At 42.5% G+C, this 17,252-nt stretch overlaps 1 protein-coding gene and 1 pseudogene across 2 annotated transcripts in view; one reads left to right on the top strand and one right to left on the bottom strand.

Moving 5' to 3' along the window:
* Window positions 1–4,844: 4,844 nt before the first annotated feature.
* The window catches only part of HSPA4 (heat shock protein family A (Hsp70) member 4), a 48,239-nt gene continuing 35,831 nt past the window's right edge, over window positions 4,845–17,252 (top strand). The window contains exon 1 of one of the 2 annotated variants that reach the window (XM_025924685.2): window positions 4,845–5,212. In XM_025924685.2, the coding sequence (XP_025780470.2) occupies window positions 5,106–5,212 (107 nt within the window). In that variant the 5' untranslated portion in view covers window positions 4,845–5,105. The remainder of the gene's footprint in view (window positions 5,213–17,252) is intronic. The other variant, XM_086704170.1, reaches the window with a different exon arrangement.
* On the bottom strand, window positions 14,039–15,041 carry LOC112861679 (uncharacterized; annotated as a pseudogene).

Here is a 17,252-nt window from a genome sequence, read left to right as displayed (position 1 = left end):
TAGGGAGTTACTAGAATTTTAGAGTTTAAGAAAGGAGTACTGGTTTGGTTAAGGCACTGGTCCACTCACTTGATATAAAGGGTGCTGGAAAATACCATTATCAGAGCTTGTAGGTTCCTCCTGAAGGAAAGAATTCCAGAAGCTCCCCCAGAGTGTAGGACAGGATTCCATTAGACACTTGGCAGGGGAGATGATGAATTCCCAACTGAGAACTTCTTGTCTCATGGTGGGCAGTTAATGAACACTGTATATTTAAAACAAACATCTTCTGGATTGCTTAGAACCAAATTTGATCATCGTACCAAAGAAAAGAATGCAACAACTTCCTTCTTTTAAAATTCTCAAGATGCTTTGCTGAATCAAAGTAACTTGTGCTTCAACCACAATGCCTTCAACAAGAAATGTTTTGGCAACTTCATTGCTTCACAATTGTGATTCTTGGAAACCTGTCATTTTAGATTGCTTGGAATTCTGAAATACCTTTTTTCTGACTTCATTTACTTAAATATCCCAGAATAGCCTCTTGAACTATAAGTTAAGTGATCCAGGAAACTATTTATAGCAGGATGAGTACTCTCTGTGACTGATGTTATGTTTTATTTTGAGAAGGACAAATCATTAAAAAGATAGATAGGGCCCATGGTATTTTAAACTGAAAGCAGGGCCAAGGCAAATAAGGTAGGTAGATATGAAGGTGGAACATAAAAAGTTATGGATGTAGTACTTTTTTGCCAGTTTAGTTAAAGCCCGGGGAGGTCTCCCACAGGAAGGAAGTCAGAGACAGAGTCCATAACCCAGACCTAGTGATAGTTTAGGTAGAAAATCACTTCAGCCTATGGCAGTCTGGCCTCTATTTGCCCAGTGCTTACAATCCAGAGCAGACAGGCAGAAGACTTTTTGTCATCACAAAGGCCAATACTGTTCTTGGTGTCACTGATATCCTCCTATGTAGGAGAAAAATATAAGAAAAAGGAAGGTCAAAGTCAACCTTTTAAAAAAATTTTTTTCTAAGCTTTATTCATTTTTTGAGAGATAGAGAGCGAGTGGGGGAGGGGCAGAGAGAGAGAGAGGGAGACACAGAATCTGAAGCAGGCTCCAGCCTCTGAGCTGTCAGCACAGAGCCTGATGCTTGGCCTCAGACTTACAAACCGTGAGATCATGACCTGAGCCAAAGTCAGATGCTTAACTGACTGAGCCACCCAAGCTCCCCAAGGTCAACCTTTTTTTGTTGTTTTTACTTTTTATGGTGGTAAAATACACAAAACATAAAACTAACATTTTAACCATCTTAACGTATACAAATCTTTGTATACAAAGTATACAAATACAAATGCCAAAAAGTAGCATTTAGTATATTTGCATTGTTGTGTGGCTACACCCATCAACAGAACTTTTCACCATCCCAAACTGAAACTTTGTACCCATTAAACAATAACTCTCCATTCCCCCCAATCACAAGCCCTTGCTAACCATTATTCTATTTTGTTTCTATGAATTTGCCTATTTTGGTTTTTGAGGGGTGTCCTGATTGGATTGGGGCCACCAAATGTGGGGCAACCTGCTCAGGAAGAGGCCTGTGGCATGGTCGGTGAAAGAATTCACCCAAGGCAGAGCAAAGGAGATAGAAGTTTATTGAATACACTGCAAGGGAAGTGGTGGGCAGGACAGCAAAGCAGAGACTGTCTGCCAAAAGGCAGTGGGGGTGGAGGGCTATAGTTAAAATGGGAAGATAAGGAGGCATGAGAACATGTAGAATTTTCCTTTTCTGGTACTTGTGCCCAGGTATAAGTAACCTATTGGTCAAGTAGGGCTTATGAATATTTTGATGTAGGTCCCCTAAAGGACATGTTTGTATTCAGCCCGGGGTCACTGTGGGCCCTTTTACCTTAAGCAGGTTTCCATTGTTCAAGTTGTTTTTCTGAATGCCGCCTCTAGTTTTCTCATATAAATTGAATCGTACAAAATTTGTCCTTTCCTGTCTGGCTTCTTTTACTTGGCATATTTTTTATTCTATTTTACTTTTTATGGTTATAAAGGGCTGTTTTTATTTTGGAAAATGTTAAAAAAAAAAGAAGAAAGAAAACCATTTACCTATGTATTTTAAGTATACACACAAAAAACTCCAGAATGGTCCTTAGACATATAGGAGTTAAACACAAATTCTGATTGAGTAACAACTATGAAGATTTCACCCAACATTTAGAAAACGTGTTCTCTAATGCAGGGGAATTTTAAGTATACCAGTCTCAAGGATTCTTCTCTGATGAAGGAAGCAACTACTGAAAGCTTTTATTCAAAGTACCAGTGCTATAGATGCAAAAAAATCAACAACTCCCCCAATACTACTTCAAAATAAACATACCAAACTTGATTTTCACTAGAATGTTATTTCAACATTCATTCCAATATAAATACATATGAGAAGCAACACAAACAATTATTGAGCTTCATCATCTGGACAAGAATGCCAAGGTAGTCTCTCTTCATGAAAGGCAATTATAATGTGAGGATGCTTCATATTTACCTCTTTTGGCATAATGTTTAAAAAAATTTTTTTTGTTTAACATTTTTATTCTTGAGAGAGACAGAGCACGAGTTGGGGAGGGGCAGAGAGAGAGGAAGACAGAATCTTAAGCAGGCTCCAGGCTCTGAGGTGTCAGCACAGAGCCCGATGCAGGGCTCAAACCCACAAACTGTGAGATCATAACCTGAGCCGAAGTCGGATCCTCAACCGAATGAGCCACCCAGGTGCCCCTGGCATAATGTTTTTTTAAAGTTCATTCATGTTGTAACATGTAATACAGTTTTGTTCCTTTTTACGGCTAAATAATATTCCATCGCCTGCATACACCATGTTAAAAATCCATTGTTCCATCAGTGGTTATTTGGTTTGTTTTCACCTTTTGGCTTATTGTGAATAATGCTATGAACGTGGGTGTAGAGTATCTGTTCATCTCTGCTCTTTGTTGAAAGGCTCTTTCTGGGGTGCCTGGGTGGCTCAGGTCATGATCTCACCTTTTGTGGGATCCAGCCATTGGGTTCTGTGCTGACAGTACAGAGCCTGCTTGGGATCCTGTCTCTCCTCTCTGCCCCTCCCCTGCTCTCTCTCTCTCTCAAAATAAATAAATAAACTTAAAAAAAAAAAAACTTGCTGCTTCTGCTCCCATTACCCACTACTTCAACCTCCCACCCCAGGTAGCACCCAGTACTTGTTTTTATTTTTTAAATTTTTTTTAATGCTCATTTATTTTTGAGAGATAGAGAGACAGAGTGTGAGCTGGGGAAGGGGCAGAGAGAGAGGGAAACAGAGAATCCGAAGCAGGCTCCAGGTTTCAAGCTGTCAACACAGAGCCCGACGCCAGGCTGGAAGCCACAGGCAGCAAGACCGTGAAGGGAGCCGAAGTCAGACTCAACCGAGGGAGCCACCCAGGCGCTCCCACAGTACTAGTTTTTAAAGACAAAGCCCATTTGGTTTAGCCGAAACGTAAGAACTGTGAGGCAATTTGCAAGTGTAAAGGCAAACAATCTGGCCTTTGGGCATGGCTCCAGGAGACTGAGGTGTGCGTGTGTGTGGGGTGCAGATTTGAGAAAATGTACTTTCTTCTTGGCTCATTCATTAAATGGTCCAATTGTTCTAGCTTTGAGATTGAGATCTTCTACTCAGGCTAGGTTCCAACAATACAGACGTTCTTGTAGTTCTCAGCAACCCAGACTCTATTGCTGTTTTTGTTGTTTTGTTAACAACTTGAAAGCAGACTTTTGCTTTTCTGCAAAGTCCTAGTCTCCACCACTTTGTGCATAACAATTTCCACTTCCATCCCTTTTACTTTTTTTGGTTATCCTTGTGACCAGTTTTGGATTCAGGTTTGGGGGGGAGGCGGTTTGAAAGATTACACACTTAACACCCTTAAGGAAAAGACATGAAATAAATATTGACAAAAAAAATCACAACACATTACTGAAGACTTGGAGGTCCAGATTCCACTGCTGAGATCTCTTCAATCAATTCATCAGAAATGCTTATGGTACAGGGCTGGTTTCCGATGGCACGCTTCCGAGGCTTCCCGTTCTCAATCTGATACACTGCGGAAATGAGGGGCTCTAAAGTGAGATTCCTTAGCCTCGCCTAATCCTGTCATATAGTAGCTGGTCTGAACGGACCTAGGTAGCGTGTCGTTCATCCGTGTCCCTCGCATTTAGCTCAGGACAGATGCTTGGAATGTGCTGGAGATTTCAAGATTTAAGTCACGTAGGTTCCTACAGAATGGTGAGGCACGGCTGAGTGAAAAAACCACCGCGGTGGGACTGAGAAGATTCCTGCCCTTCGCCGGACACGGCGCGGTCCTGGACTTCAACAGAGCCCCTGCCCAAGGCCCTGCTTAGGGCCGCATTTCAAGGGCGTCCGTGTCCTCTATCGACTGACCTACACCGAGGGGAGCAGAGAAGGCTCTCTGGATTTCGAAGATTAGTTTGCGCTCCCATTTGGGGCCGCAACACGTCCCACAACCGGAAGCTTCTTTGATAAAGAAAAACGGCGGAAGTAGACCAACGGCGCCCCCTCAGTATTTTGCCCCATGCTGGCCCTCCTACTTTCTTCTGGAAGGGGAGGTGCCCCAGTGCTCTTTGCCGCCGTGGGGTGTCGCTGCGGCGGGTTCCGTGCGCAGTCTCAATTGGCTTCCCAAGCATCTTTCCGCCGCTCTGTCCCTTCCGAGGTTCTCGTGCCTGGACGTGACGTCCGCTTGTCGCAATTGGGGGCGGAACCTCAGAAGGAAAGGCGTCTGAGCCGGCGTCTCGCGAGAACATTCCTTTCCTTCGCAGTTCTCGCGCTACAGCTTCACTCTCGTCGCGACGAGATCTTTCGAGATCTTCTCCGCCCCCGCTACCGGCGCCCTCCTCTGCGGCCGCTGAGCCGGAGCCGGCCTGAGCAGCGCTCTCCGCTGCGGCTTCCTTCCCACATCTAGGCGCTCGCGAGGACACCCTCCCGTCTCCCGCGAGTCCCCATCCCCTGGCCCACGCGGCTTGCTCTCCACGCGCCAGCCCCGCCGGGGTCCGTGTCCTGTTTCGCTGGCCGGACCTGGGCTCGAGCCCGAACTGTAGCCGGCGCCATGTCGGTGGTGGGCATAGACCTGGGCTTCCAGGGCTGCTACGTCGCTGTGGCCCGCGCCGGCGGCATCGAGACGATCGCTAACGAGTACAGCGACCGCTGCACGCCGTGAGTGTGGGCCGGTCCGGCCGCGTGCACGGGGAGGGGGTGGGTGGGAGGTAGCGCCTGCTCTGGTCGGAGACCCTCGCGCCTTGGGAAACGCGGGCCGGGGAATCACCTCCGTTTCGAACCGAGGCCCGGGTGGGTAAGGAACTCCCACTGGGTGTCAGGTCACAGTGGCCGCGGCTCGCCGTGAGTGCGCCAGCGGCGAGGCCTTTTTCCACTGGCCTGCCGGTTGAGCGAAGGCTGTGAGTGGGTACTCGTACCAGCGGAGGGTATGGGTAGGACCTGGAGGGGAGGCAGGCTTGGGATGTATAGTGGACCGAGTTCTTCCTTTAGAGGGCAGAGGCAGGCCCAGGGCGTAGTAGCGTATCTTGAGCCCACCACAGAGTTCGGAGCTTGGCAAACAGCAGGCGCCTAATAAAAGTTAGTTGAATTGTACGGGATCCGGTGTCTGCCGGCCGTCTGAAGATGGAGCGGCCAGAATCCCACGTGAGTGGGGGCGGGGCAGCACCCGGAAGAGAGGGAGCCGGGGCACCAGAGGCTCGGGCTCTGGTTGGAGCCGACAGCGGCCAGAAAGTACTTAAAATCAGTGTCTTCTTGATGCTTCTACATTCGCATTGGTTTTTCACTTCGTTTTAGTATATGGAACTATGTTGGGTCATTCTCTTTCATTCTGTGCGCATCCACACCTAACAGCGTTCCACTTTCACAGTTAATACATTCCAACCAGGGTGTTGGCCGCAATTGTTAATGAATGACTCAGGGGTTCACTTTGACTTTTAGAATCTATAGTAAGTTATGGGACCAGTATAGACACAGCTCTAAAAAATCCTGACTCACTCAGGTCTTTCCTTGGTTAAAGAGCCTGCTTGTTGACCGTAGAGATACTTTTCAATCCATTGTTTTCTTCTGGGACAAAATCTTTTAAGAAGCCTATTATTTTCTAGGTTATCTTATTTGCCAGGTGGCCCTTCGAGGGCTTCTGTTCCAAGGCCGATTTTTCACCCTAACTTTTGTCACCTTTCAGCAGATTGGTAGCCAAACTAGATTGCTCTGTCCACTAGTCTGATCTTTGCTGCCCAGGGGCTCACAATTCCACTTGACCAGTTTCTGCCCCTTGTTTTATCTAGACCAGGCGCTTGCCTGAAAACCCGTCCCAGGTCCTAAAATGTGGTTTGATGGCCCTTTCTCGATTTGTTCATAGTTTATAACAGCTTTGTTGAGATATAACCCACGTACGGTACAGTCAACTCACTTAAAGTGTACAGTTTGATCGTTTTTAGTGTAGTCCCAAAACTGTGCCGTTGTCCCCACAATCAGTTTTAAAACATTTTCATCCCTCCAAAAAGAAATCCTGTATTCATTAGTTGTCAGACTCCTTCCTATTTTTACAGTTTTTAACAGTGGTTTTTATGTTTTAATTTGTCATTCCAGGAAAGATACCGTGTAGTTTTCTTCCCAAGGCATTGAAGTTTTTGTTTTTGACTATTTAAGCATCAGTTTTCTATTTGATACTGTCTTCTCTAGATCCAAGTTTTCTTCATTTGTAAAGATAGTGCACTGAATCACATTTTTAACTTTTTGGTCCTTTCTTGCCTAGTTTTGAACATGATTTCTCTCCAGAGAGAATTCCCTATATTGGAACGAATAGTGTTCCTGAATTTTCTTTCAGACTGTTATCTTAGGCTTTTTTTTTTTTTTTAAATTAAAAAAAAAAAAACAACAGCTACAACAGTTTTACCATGAATTCCATTGTTTGGAATGAAAAGGGTTGCTTTAAGAAAAAAAAAGATTAAACAAACCGAGGGCTGATGTGGTGTGGGTGGGGGGATGGGTTAAATGGGTGATGGGCATTAAGGAGGGCCCTTTTTGGTTTGAGCACTGGGTTATGTGTAAGAGATGGAATTCCTGGGTTCTACTCCTGAAGCCAAGACTATAGTGTATGTTAATGAAATTGAGAATAAAAAAACAAAAAAAAAAGATTAGTCTTTCCAAATTGGAATTAATTTTGCCTCAAAGACTAGGTGATGGGTGACCAGATACATCATGTAACTATGATAAAATACTGTCTAGATACTTTTGAGCAATTGAAAAAAAATTTTTTTTTAAAGTTTATTTTTGAGAGTGAGAGAGAGAGTGCAAGCAGGGAGGGGCAGAGAGAGAAGGAGACACAGAATCCAAAGCAAGTTCCAGGCTCTGAACTGTCAGCACAGAGCCCGACCCAGGGCTCGAACCACAAACTGTGAGATTGTGACCTGAGCCGAAGTTGGATGATTAACAGACTGAGCCACCCAGGCACCCCTTGAGTGATTTTTTTAAAATCTGTTTTCCCCATATTTTATATTTTCCAGGAACTTCTAGGGATATCATACGTTTTGAACTAGGATTTTGCTTAGTTTAAATTTTTTTCTTGGTGTCCCAAAGTAGAAGGTGGGAGTGGAAAGGTTGATTTTTTTTTTTTTTATAGTAGTTATGGAAAAATGGATTTTTGTCTCAGGCACACAGTATGATGTAGGTTTGCTTTAATGTGATAGTGGAAATGAGATGCAATTTTTGGAGAGTTGGCTATTTTGGAATTACCTCATTTCAAATTGTAGGTGTAACAGTATTTGGAATCAGTTTTGGAGGATCCAGTTAACTTTTGTCCAGAAGAGACTCTTGCTTTTCTACTAAATACAGGCTTTCTAAATTAAAAATAAATAAATAAAAATTTTTTTTAACATTTATTCATTATTGAGAGACAGAGAGAGCACAAGCATGGGAGGGGCAGAGAGAGGGGAAGACACAGAATCTGAAGCAGGCTTCAGGCTCCAAGCGGTCAGCACAGAACCTGACGTGGGGCTCGAACCCAGGAGCAGTGAGATCATGACCTGAGCCAAAGTCGGACACCCAACCGACTGAGCCACCCAGGTGCCCCAGGTTTTCTAAATTTTAGGAAATATTGAGTGCCTCCTATATGTTAGCTATTGTGCTAAGCCCTGGAGGTACTCTGGACAAATAAATAGGATCCTGCCGTCATGGGCATGGGTGATGGGGAAAAAAACAGATGCTAAACAAACAAGTCACTACTAACTGTGGTAAAGGTTTAGATAGGAAAGTATAGAATATGATGATGAGGCCTGGGTGGGGACACCTAATTTAAATTGGATGTGTGGTGGGGATGGAAGATACTCTTAAAGAAGTGCAATGTAAGTTAGGCCCTGGAGGATGAGTAGAAATTTACATGGAGGTGGTGGGTGGGTCTAAGGAAGAGCTGATCCAGGAGCTGATCCGGAACAAGTGATGAAGACCTGAAGCATTTAAAAGAGCTTGGTACACTTGCCTGAGAAGATCATAACTACTCTTGAGCCGTTTGAGAGAATGTTGTGAGATAGATGGACTGGAGTGAGGCAGGACTTTGTAAATCATGTTAAAGGGTTTTTATTTAGGTGCAGTAGGAGTTGATAGAATTTAAATTTTAAAAGTATGATTGCCTTTTTTTGTGGAGAATGGATTTATCTGAGAAGGGGAAGAGAAGAAGCAGGGTGTTACTTAGGTTATTGCAATATTATTCCATGGGGGAGTTGATGTTGCTCTCCACTAGTGTCGTATCATGCGGGGGGCAGTGTGGGTGGCTTTGAGATAAATTTTGGAGTTTTAAATTAGGAGCATCCAAGTTGATGTTGATCATAGGCTTTGGAATAAGATGAAAAGCTTATTTTTATATTTAGTGGGATTATTACAGTAGAAAGGGTACAACCTTAAAGCTCTGGAAAGAAAATGTTACTGGAGTGCCAAACATTATGAAAGAATTGGGCTATACTTTCCAAAAAGAACAGTGTATAGGATAGAAAAATGAATTACTTATGAAATAATTTCTTTGTGTGAATTGTTTATATGACCCTTTTTGTGGCCCTAGTTCCTAATAAAACATTAGAAATATTAGAAATTTGAAGAGACCAAATTGTCTATTATTAGCTGCCTTTGAGAGAGCAAAAGCTGAAAGTATGTACTTTCTGGTTAACTGGGAGATCAATAATTGATACTTGTGCGAGGAAAGTATTCCTATGAAGTTCTTGTTTTTGCATGTTATGTTGAGCTAATTATAGCAGGTGGATCTTGGATCTTTTGGATTCAAAGAAAAGGCAAGTTACTTTGTTAACTAAAGTTCAGACTGCTTTATCCCATTTACCCTCTTATGTTGAATTGCAGAAATCATGAAAATAGTTCCTTAGAATCACTAATGAGCTAAAATACAATTTTGTATACAAAGTGGGTAGACTATTTGACAGGAACTTTATGCCATTAGGTTCTAAATTAAAAAAAAAATTTTTTTAATGTTTATTTTTGAGACAGAAGAGCGAGTGGGGGAGGGGCAGAGGGAGACACAGAATCTGAAACAGGCTCCAGGCTCTGAGCTGTCAGCACAGAGCCCAAGGTGGGGCTCGAACCCATGAATTGTGAGATCATGACCTGAGCCGAAGTCAGCACTTAACCAACTGAGCTACCCAGGCACCCCTGAATTGGGTTTTCTACATTAAAACATTTTTTTTCTTGACTTAACAAGATACATGTTTGTTGTAACAAAAAAACACTATGTTGCTAAAGTTTCTTGTCCTTCTCATTATTTGTTATTTGTTGTGTATCCTTGTATACCTTTTTTCCAGACTTCTGCAAATATACATAGGGGAGTGGGTGTGTTTAAACAAATAGGATCATACTATATTTTGTAAAATTTGTACACATATATTTTAGACATCCATAGATAGGAATCTACCTTCTTAAATGTGTAATTATAAAAAAAATTATTTATTTTGAGAGGGAGAGAGAGAGAGAGAGGGTGCTAGTGGGGTAGGGGCAAAGAGAGGGGAGAGAGAATCCCAAGCAGTCTTTGTGCTCTGTGCTGAGCTGGACTTTGGGCTCAATGTAACCACCCTCAGATCATGACCTGAGCTGAAATCAACAGTCGGACGCTTAACCAATTGACCCACCCAGGCGCTCCTGTACTTCTATTTCTGTTGGATAGAGTTCCAGATGTGAAATTGCTGGGACATAGAATATGCACTTGACCCTGTATATCAGTGTGGAGTTCAGGGGTGCTGACTTCTGTGCAGTCGAAAATCTGTATGTCAAAAAAGATTCCAATAACTTCACTACTAGTAGCCTACTGTTGATCAGAAGCCTTACTGATAACGTAAATGGTTGATTAACACTTAATTTTGTATATATGTTCTATTTAAAGTAAGTTAGGCAAAAGAAAATCTTACTAAGATCATAGAGGAAATACATTTATACCACTGTACTGTATGAAAAAATCCATGCATAACTGGACCCACACATTTCAAACCTGTGTTCAGGGGTCAGCTGTATATGCTTAAAGTACTGCTGCCAGGATACTTTACACAAATATAAAGGATTAATTTGTAACAGGAAGATAAGTGATTTCTCTCACTGGAATTGTGAGGATTGTAATGAGTTAAAACTATGCAACGTTTTTAAGATAAAGCCAGACACAGTAAATATTGCCAAGTATTTTCTAGTATTGCTGTTACTACCTTTTTGTATTTTTTTAATTAATCCTATTCATTAATGGATTATGTTAGGATAATAAAATGAAGCTATTGAAGTTTGCCTTAAGGGTTCATAATTTGCAGCTTTTAATGTGCAAATCTTAATGCCTCAAGAATTTGCTGTGTTGGGGGCTCCTGGGTAGCTCAGTAGGTTACTTGTCTGACTCTTGATCTTGCTCAGGTCTTTATCTCAGGCTCATGAGGTTAAGCTCCACTTTGGGCTTCACACTGGGTGTGGACTTTACTTAAAAAAGAAAAGGGGTGCCTGGGTGGCTCAGTTGGTTGACTGTTCGACTTCAGCTCAGGTCATAATCTTGCTCAGGTCATGATCTCATGGTGAGTTTGAGCCCTGTATGGGCTCTCTGTCAGCACAGAGCCTCCTTCGGATCCTCTGTCCTTCCTCTCTGCTCCTCCCCTGCTTGAGTTTTCTCTGTCTCTGTCTCTCTCTCTTTCTCTTTCAAAAATAAACTTTAAAAAGTACATTAAGAAAAAGAATTTGATGTGCTTTGAGAGTAGTGTATCGTTTAAGTGTGAGCTGTTTGGTCTGTTAGATGTTAATTTTGGAGGTACTTCCTAGTTCAGGGGTAAGAGAATAAGCAGTAGCACAGGATAGAAGGATAGTAGCAGAGGATAGATAAGTAAGCAGAGGATAGTCTGATTAATCTCTTCCATGATGCTTTTGCTTAAATCTATTATTTGATAGTCTAAAGACTATTATGGATTCTGTGATAAATTCATTTTCTTATATTGGTTAAGAAAGCGAATTAGAGCAACAGCTGTTTTAATATCCTGAGCAGTTCTACACATTCTTATAAACATGAAACTGCCTTTTAAGGATCTGTGTTGATTGCAGCTGTTCATAACATCCCATTAGAATGTGCATAAATATTTGGTCAGTAGTATTTTTTACCCAGGAAGGGGAGAATGATGTTATTCTCTGGCCTAAAAAAAAGATGGTTATTTCTAGGACTTAACTATTAGAACAGGGGAGTCTTGAACTTAATTTGAATTAATTTCATGTAAAGCAACCTGTAATTGGGAGTGGAGGAAAAGTAATGTCAGTCAAGTAGACAAGTCTCTGTTTTTAGCAGCATTGACTTGGAGTTGTGTGGCATAGAGAGGAAGTACAAGATAAAGATTCCTGCTGCCTAGAGGTGTAACCATTCTAGGTGGAAACACGAATGAGATAAAGCAGTAGTAAATAGCATAAGAGAGTAAGAACAGTTGTGGACAGGTTATTAAGTACAGATTTAAGCTATCAATGCAGAGGAGAGGTTCCATGCCTGGGGGATGGAGTGATGAGGAAAGGCAGGGATGGGGCTTGAGCACATAGGATTAAAACTCATGGAGGAAAGGATTGGGATGGTCTAAGTGAAGGTTTAGAAGTGGGAATAAATTTAAGGGTTTTGGTAGGCAGTATGAGAAGCACATATATATGGGACTTGGAGCCTGGTGGTACTGATTTTGAATCTTAGATGCTGATATTTACCAGTTATGTTTCAGGGCGCATTAACTTCTTTTATAAAATTGGGTCCATAATAGTTCTTTTCTCCGAGTACCTGGGAAAATCAAGTGTAGAATGCTTACTTAGTACACTGCCTGGCATATGAAAGGTGTGGGAGCTTGACCTGTTCGGCTGAAGGAGAGGCTTCCTGCCATAGATAAAGATTGGGTGCAGGCTCTGTGCAAATTTTGGAAGTTCCTGGTGAGTGGGGAGTGGTAGATATGTTTCTTTTTAATAGCTTGTTCTATCCTTGTTCCATGTAAAAATCCTAGTGGGGTGATTCGGCCCCTGAATGTTGTTCAGATGGTGTGTTGAGGAGAAACAAACTGAATTTCAGCTTGTGTGTTTTTTAGGACCTATTATATTTATTAGAATTCCGTAGGAGTATTTAATTAAATACTAATAGTGGCCATTCCTGTTGGGGATGGTGGTTGTGGATTTACAGATGTTTATTTTCTTTGCCATACTTTGTTTTCTAATTTTCTGCAATAAGCTTACACTAATTAGAAAGTAGTGGACTAGGTTCTCGAACAGGCCCTAATATTTGACTTAGTCTCTTGGGGCTTTCTTCACATGTGAATATTAGGTTACTTGGCATAAGCTTTTATTTTTAAAATCCTTCGATTTATGCTGTTTGGCATATTGACCCCCATTCATTTGTTCTTTTTGAATGGAAGTAGGGCTTTTTATTCCTCCTAGGTAGATCATTTTGAAGATGGCTGACTGGATTTTAATGGATAGCTTGAAGGTGAAGCAGAACTTTTATAGCAAATTAGTTTGTATATTTTTAAATGAGACTCAAACCAGGGCTTCATGGAGCTATAATAATAGCTAATATTATTTATAATGTACCAGCCTCTGATATAAGCCCTTTAAAAGTGGATCACCACATTTAATCTTGGTAACAGGTATGAGGTAGGTGCTGTAATTTTCCCCATTTTATTCATTTTTTTCCGATCTGCATTCTAATCCCAGGTTTATTCAACACATTCCTTTCACTCTACACAGTAAAGTATAAACACCACAGTGCCCCAAATGCTACAAGTTATAAAACTCAAAAACAAAATTTACAGTACTGACTGTATAATAAAAGCCAAAAAGTACTATACATATTGCCAAGGTAACCTGCAAAAGACCCCCCCCCCCCCCCCATGAATAACAGCTGCCGTAGAGGGGTCCGTGCAGTTATGACTCTGCAGAGCTGGCTCTCAACTTGTTCACCAATTTCAGAGAGAAATGCAGACCTGGGATGTGGGTGTGTGTGCATGAGTACATGTAAAAATAGAACCATTTTCGGGAACTAACACGGAGTGTTTGACCCTAGACATTGGAAGAGGACTGGAGCAGGGGAGCAGGGCCAGGCTAGCAGGAACAGCAGCTGCTCAAAAGTGCGTTCCTTCCTGAGAGATCCTGCAGACCAATAAGCAAGGGCATGACCAGGCCACCAGATTAGACCTCCGTCATTTGTGGATATGAAAATCATACCCCCAGGCTGGGGCTGCACTGCTACCCTGCTTGTCCTTGATGACTTTGCCACTAAAGTGACTCTCTCATGAGCTCCTGAAAACTGGAGAGCATCTTTATGGGCACAACCCCAAACCAGTAATACTCCTGCAACTGGAACTCTGCTGTCAGAGGAAATGTCTCAGTTGCTGGTTGTTTGGGCCAACCTTGAATAAGGAATTTCTTTCCTCCCTACCAATCCTGTTTTGCTTAGAAAAGTGACAGAACTGAAGTGGATGGGATAGAAGTCACGGCGCAGAGGTTCGGTGGCCCTATTTATCGGGAGGAGTTGGAGCTGGAGCAGCTCCTGTGGCCACAGCAGCCACCAGGGGAGTGACATCCCCGGCACACGGGGAGGCCTGCGCCTCAGGGAACTCTGTCTTTTTATCTGTGGGGGTGACTGGCACCACATGGTCGGGGGTGGCTGCATTCTTCTGGGAGGGCTGAATCACCTGGGGGCGGCCTAGGCCAGGGAGCCAGCACAGCTGTGCCAGTGATCTCTTGACCATTGATTTGTCCTTTGTCCAACACCTCGTTCATCTGGATTCTCAGACTCCATAGACGCTTAGCCTGTAGACAGATGGGGGTGCATCCTAGAAAGGATGTAGAGGTTGTAGAAACAAGCACGTTAATCATTTAAGTTTTCCCAGAGGTGGACAATATCTCCGTGATGTGGTCCGTGCTCACGTTCCTAGTGAGCCTTCTGATGTGCACTTGGGTTGGTTAGGGGAAGGACTCTGCTTTTTCCTTTCCTTTGCACCTCTTTTGGGTGGTTTGGATTTCAAGTGGCAGCACCGTCTATTGTCGTGTCGATGCCTAGGACTCTGTGAGCCAGAGGAGCTGCTGGAGCTGGAGCTGGAGCTGCAGGGCACGCTGGAACTTCCCCAGCAGCTAGATGCTAAAGAGGAGCAAGGGCCTCTGCTCACACCTGTGCTGGTGGTAGAGCTGGACCACGACCTGGTGTTGCTGCCACCAGAGGAAGCATGGAAGCACTGCATCTCTTCCAAGCTTTATTCCTGCGGTGATCATTCTCGCTAGACTACTTGGTGGCCCCTTTATCTTTAGAATGATCCTGGGACTTGTCGGCAGAGTGATCTTTGCTTTTGGTAGGAGAAGGAGCCGTCTTCTGCCACCGTGACCTTCTCCTGCTCTCCTCAGCTGTTAAGGCTGATGCCCTAACTTCCCCATTTTGGAGACGAGCAGATAGAATTTCAGAGATGTTAAGTGGCAGAGAGGTCATGCAGCTAGAACGGCCGAGAAGGGATTTGGACAGATCCATAATGATTATACGGATTCTAGAGTCTGAACTCTTCTTACTGCGCTTGTATTCAAACCAATAAAGTTGATGGCAAGGGGGAAAACCTAAGGATTTCTTTCTTTAGTGCAATGGGCTTACTATTAAAGAACTTTGTGGAGTGTAATTTGCTTTGTAGTGATAGGATATTGATGGTTTTCTATGATATGCTAAGGAAAATGTGGACTTTCCACATACTTGCAGGAGTTATGCCTTGTTTGAGGTGTTAGTGCTGTATCATGTGGTGAAGATTGACATTCCAGTAGTGACATTTGATTTTTCTGTAAGAAGTTGTAACAGTAGTGTGTGTATGTATGAGCCAAAAAAGGATGAATACAGCTGACTCTTGAACAGTTTTAGGGGTTAGGGGTGACAATCCTTTGCATAGTCAAAAATCTCCTTGTAACTTGACTAATCAAAAACTTAACTATTAATAGTCTACTGTTGATTGGCAGCATTACTGAAAAACAGTCAACACATTTTATGCATTATATGTCTTATATTCTCTATTCTTAGAACAAAGTAAGCTAGAGAAAAGAATTGTCAGTAAGAAGATAATGAAGAGAAAATACATTTATAGTACTGTACTGTATCACAAAATACCCATAGTTCAAACCATTGTTGTTCAAGGGTCAACTGTAATTTGAACTGAGACCAACTTTTATTTAGCTTTTCAAGATGTGCAAAACAGTTTTTTTCTTTAATTTTCTTTATCATTTATTTATTTTTGAAAGAGAGAGAGAGAGAGAGACCAAGCACAAGCAGAGGAGGGGCAGAGAGAGAGGGAGACACAGAATCCAAAGCAGGCTCCAGGCTCTGAGTTGTCAGCATAGAGCCCTATGCGGGGCTTGAACCCACAAACTGTGAGATCATGACCTGAGGCAAAGTTGGACGCTTAACTGACTGAGCCACCCAGGCACCCCAAAAATTTTAGATCCCTGCCTCAAACCACATACAAGAAAAATTCCTGATTAGTCAAATATTTAAAGGTTTATAAGTTAAATTTCAAAATAAAACCATATATTTACTGTTAAAGCAGATGTAGATTTTAAAAGTAGGTAAAAATGTTAACTGACTTCAAGAACATTACCTACGGCAGCTCTGTATAATAGAACATTCTTTGAGGTGGAGGTGTTCTGTATTGCATAGCCCAAAGTCCAGCAAGTTTTAACCCAATTCTGGTAAGTTTTAAGAGGTAGAAATAAGATTAAGTTTTACTTGAAGGACATTGGGAAGGATTCACAGACAGAGTGGGTGATGCTTCTGGAGAATGAGTGAGATGCATATAGAAGGGCCAGGGCATTTCAGGTGGCAAAAGTGGTATGAGCAAAGCAGAAGGATTGGATGACTAACTTGTGTTGGGTCACTTTGCCTGAGATGCGGGTGGAAAATGGGGTTGGGGTTGGGTTGGTGAGAGGTCTTAAGTTCCACAGTTAAGGAACCTGGGCTTTATTTGTTGGTTATTGATTTTGTTTGGAAGGTAATCACAAGCAAGACCACTTCAGAGTTCTCCAGGTAGAAGGGAAAATTAACCTTCAACAGGATATATAATGAAGTTGAGAAAATTAATGTTTTTTATTGTAAGACCCAGCGCTTGTTTTGAGGAGATGAAGGTTTGAAGAAAGGGCTGCAGGAAACAATGGAAGATAAATAATGTTGCCCTATAATTATGTTGGGATTGAGGTGTTGGTGTGATACACCTTAGAAATTCAGCTCTGGTGACATTTAGAAAAGATGTGAGTTTACCATTGTTAGGCTTAGGCTAGAAGGCCTTTTTCGAGTGGAGAGGGTGAATGGAGTGGATAAGATTATCATTAGCATTTTCTAAAGGGCAATGTGGGCTGTGATAGAGATATTTATGTAGTAATGAGGACATTTAAAAAGAAATTTTAGTGGCTAGTGTTATATATATGCAGAAAAGCTAAGCTTGTTTCTAGGAGCCTACATCCAGCACATTCTAGTCCTGCAGAGTTTAGAGTTCAGAGCATATCTGAGGAGATCCTAGGCTATGCCATACTCCTACAGGGCACAGTTACCTTCAACTGCTCTGGGAGATTGGTTCACAGGGGTTCTTAACCTATAGGGTGGAAAGGGCCACTGAGGCACAGAAAGGCCCAGCCTCCTGGCAGATTGCACAGGGCTAGTAAGTTTATTAAAGTAAAAGAATTCTCAGTAGGTCATTTAATATAGTCAGAT

This window comes from Puma concolor, chromosome A1 (genome assembly GCF_028749965.1).
Source record: "Puma concolor isolate L17-30 chromosome A1, mPumCon1.1.hap2, whole genome shotgun sequence".
NCBI classification, from domain to species: Eukaryota; Metazoa; Chordata; class Mammalia; order Carnivora; family Felidae; genus Puma; species Puma concolor.
This window is presented reverse-complemented; position numbering and strand designations above follow the sequence as displayed.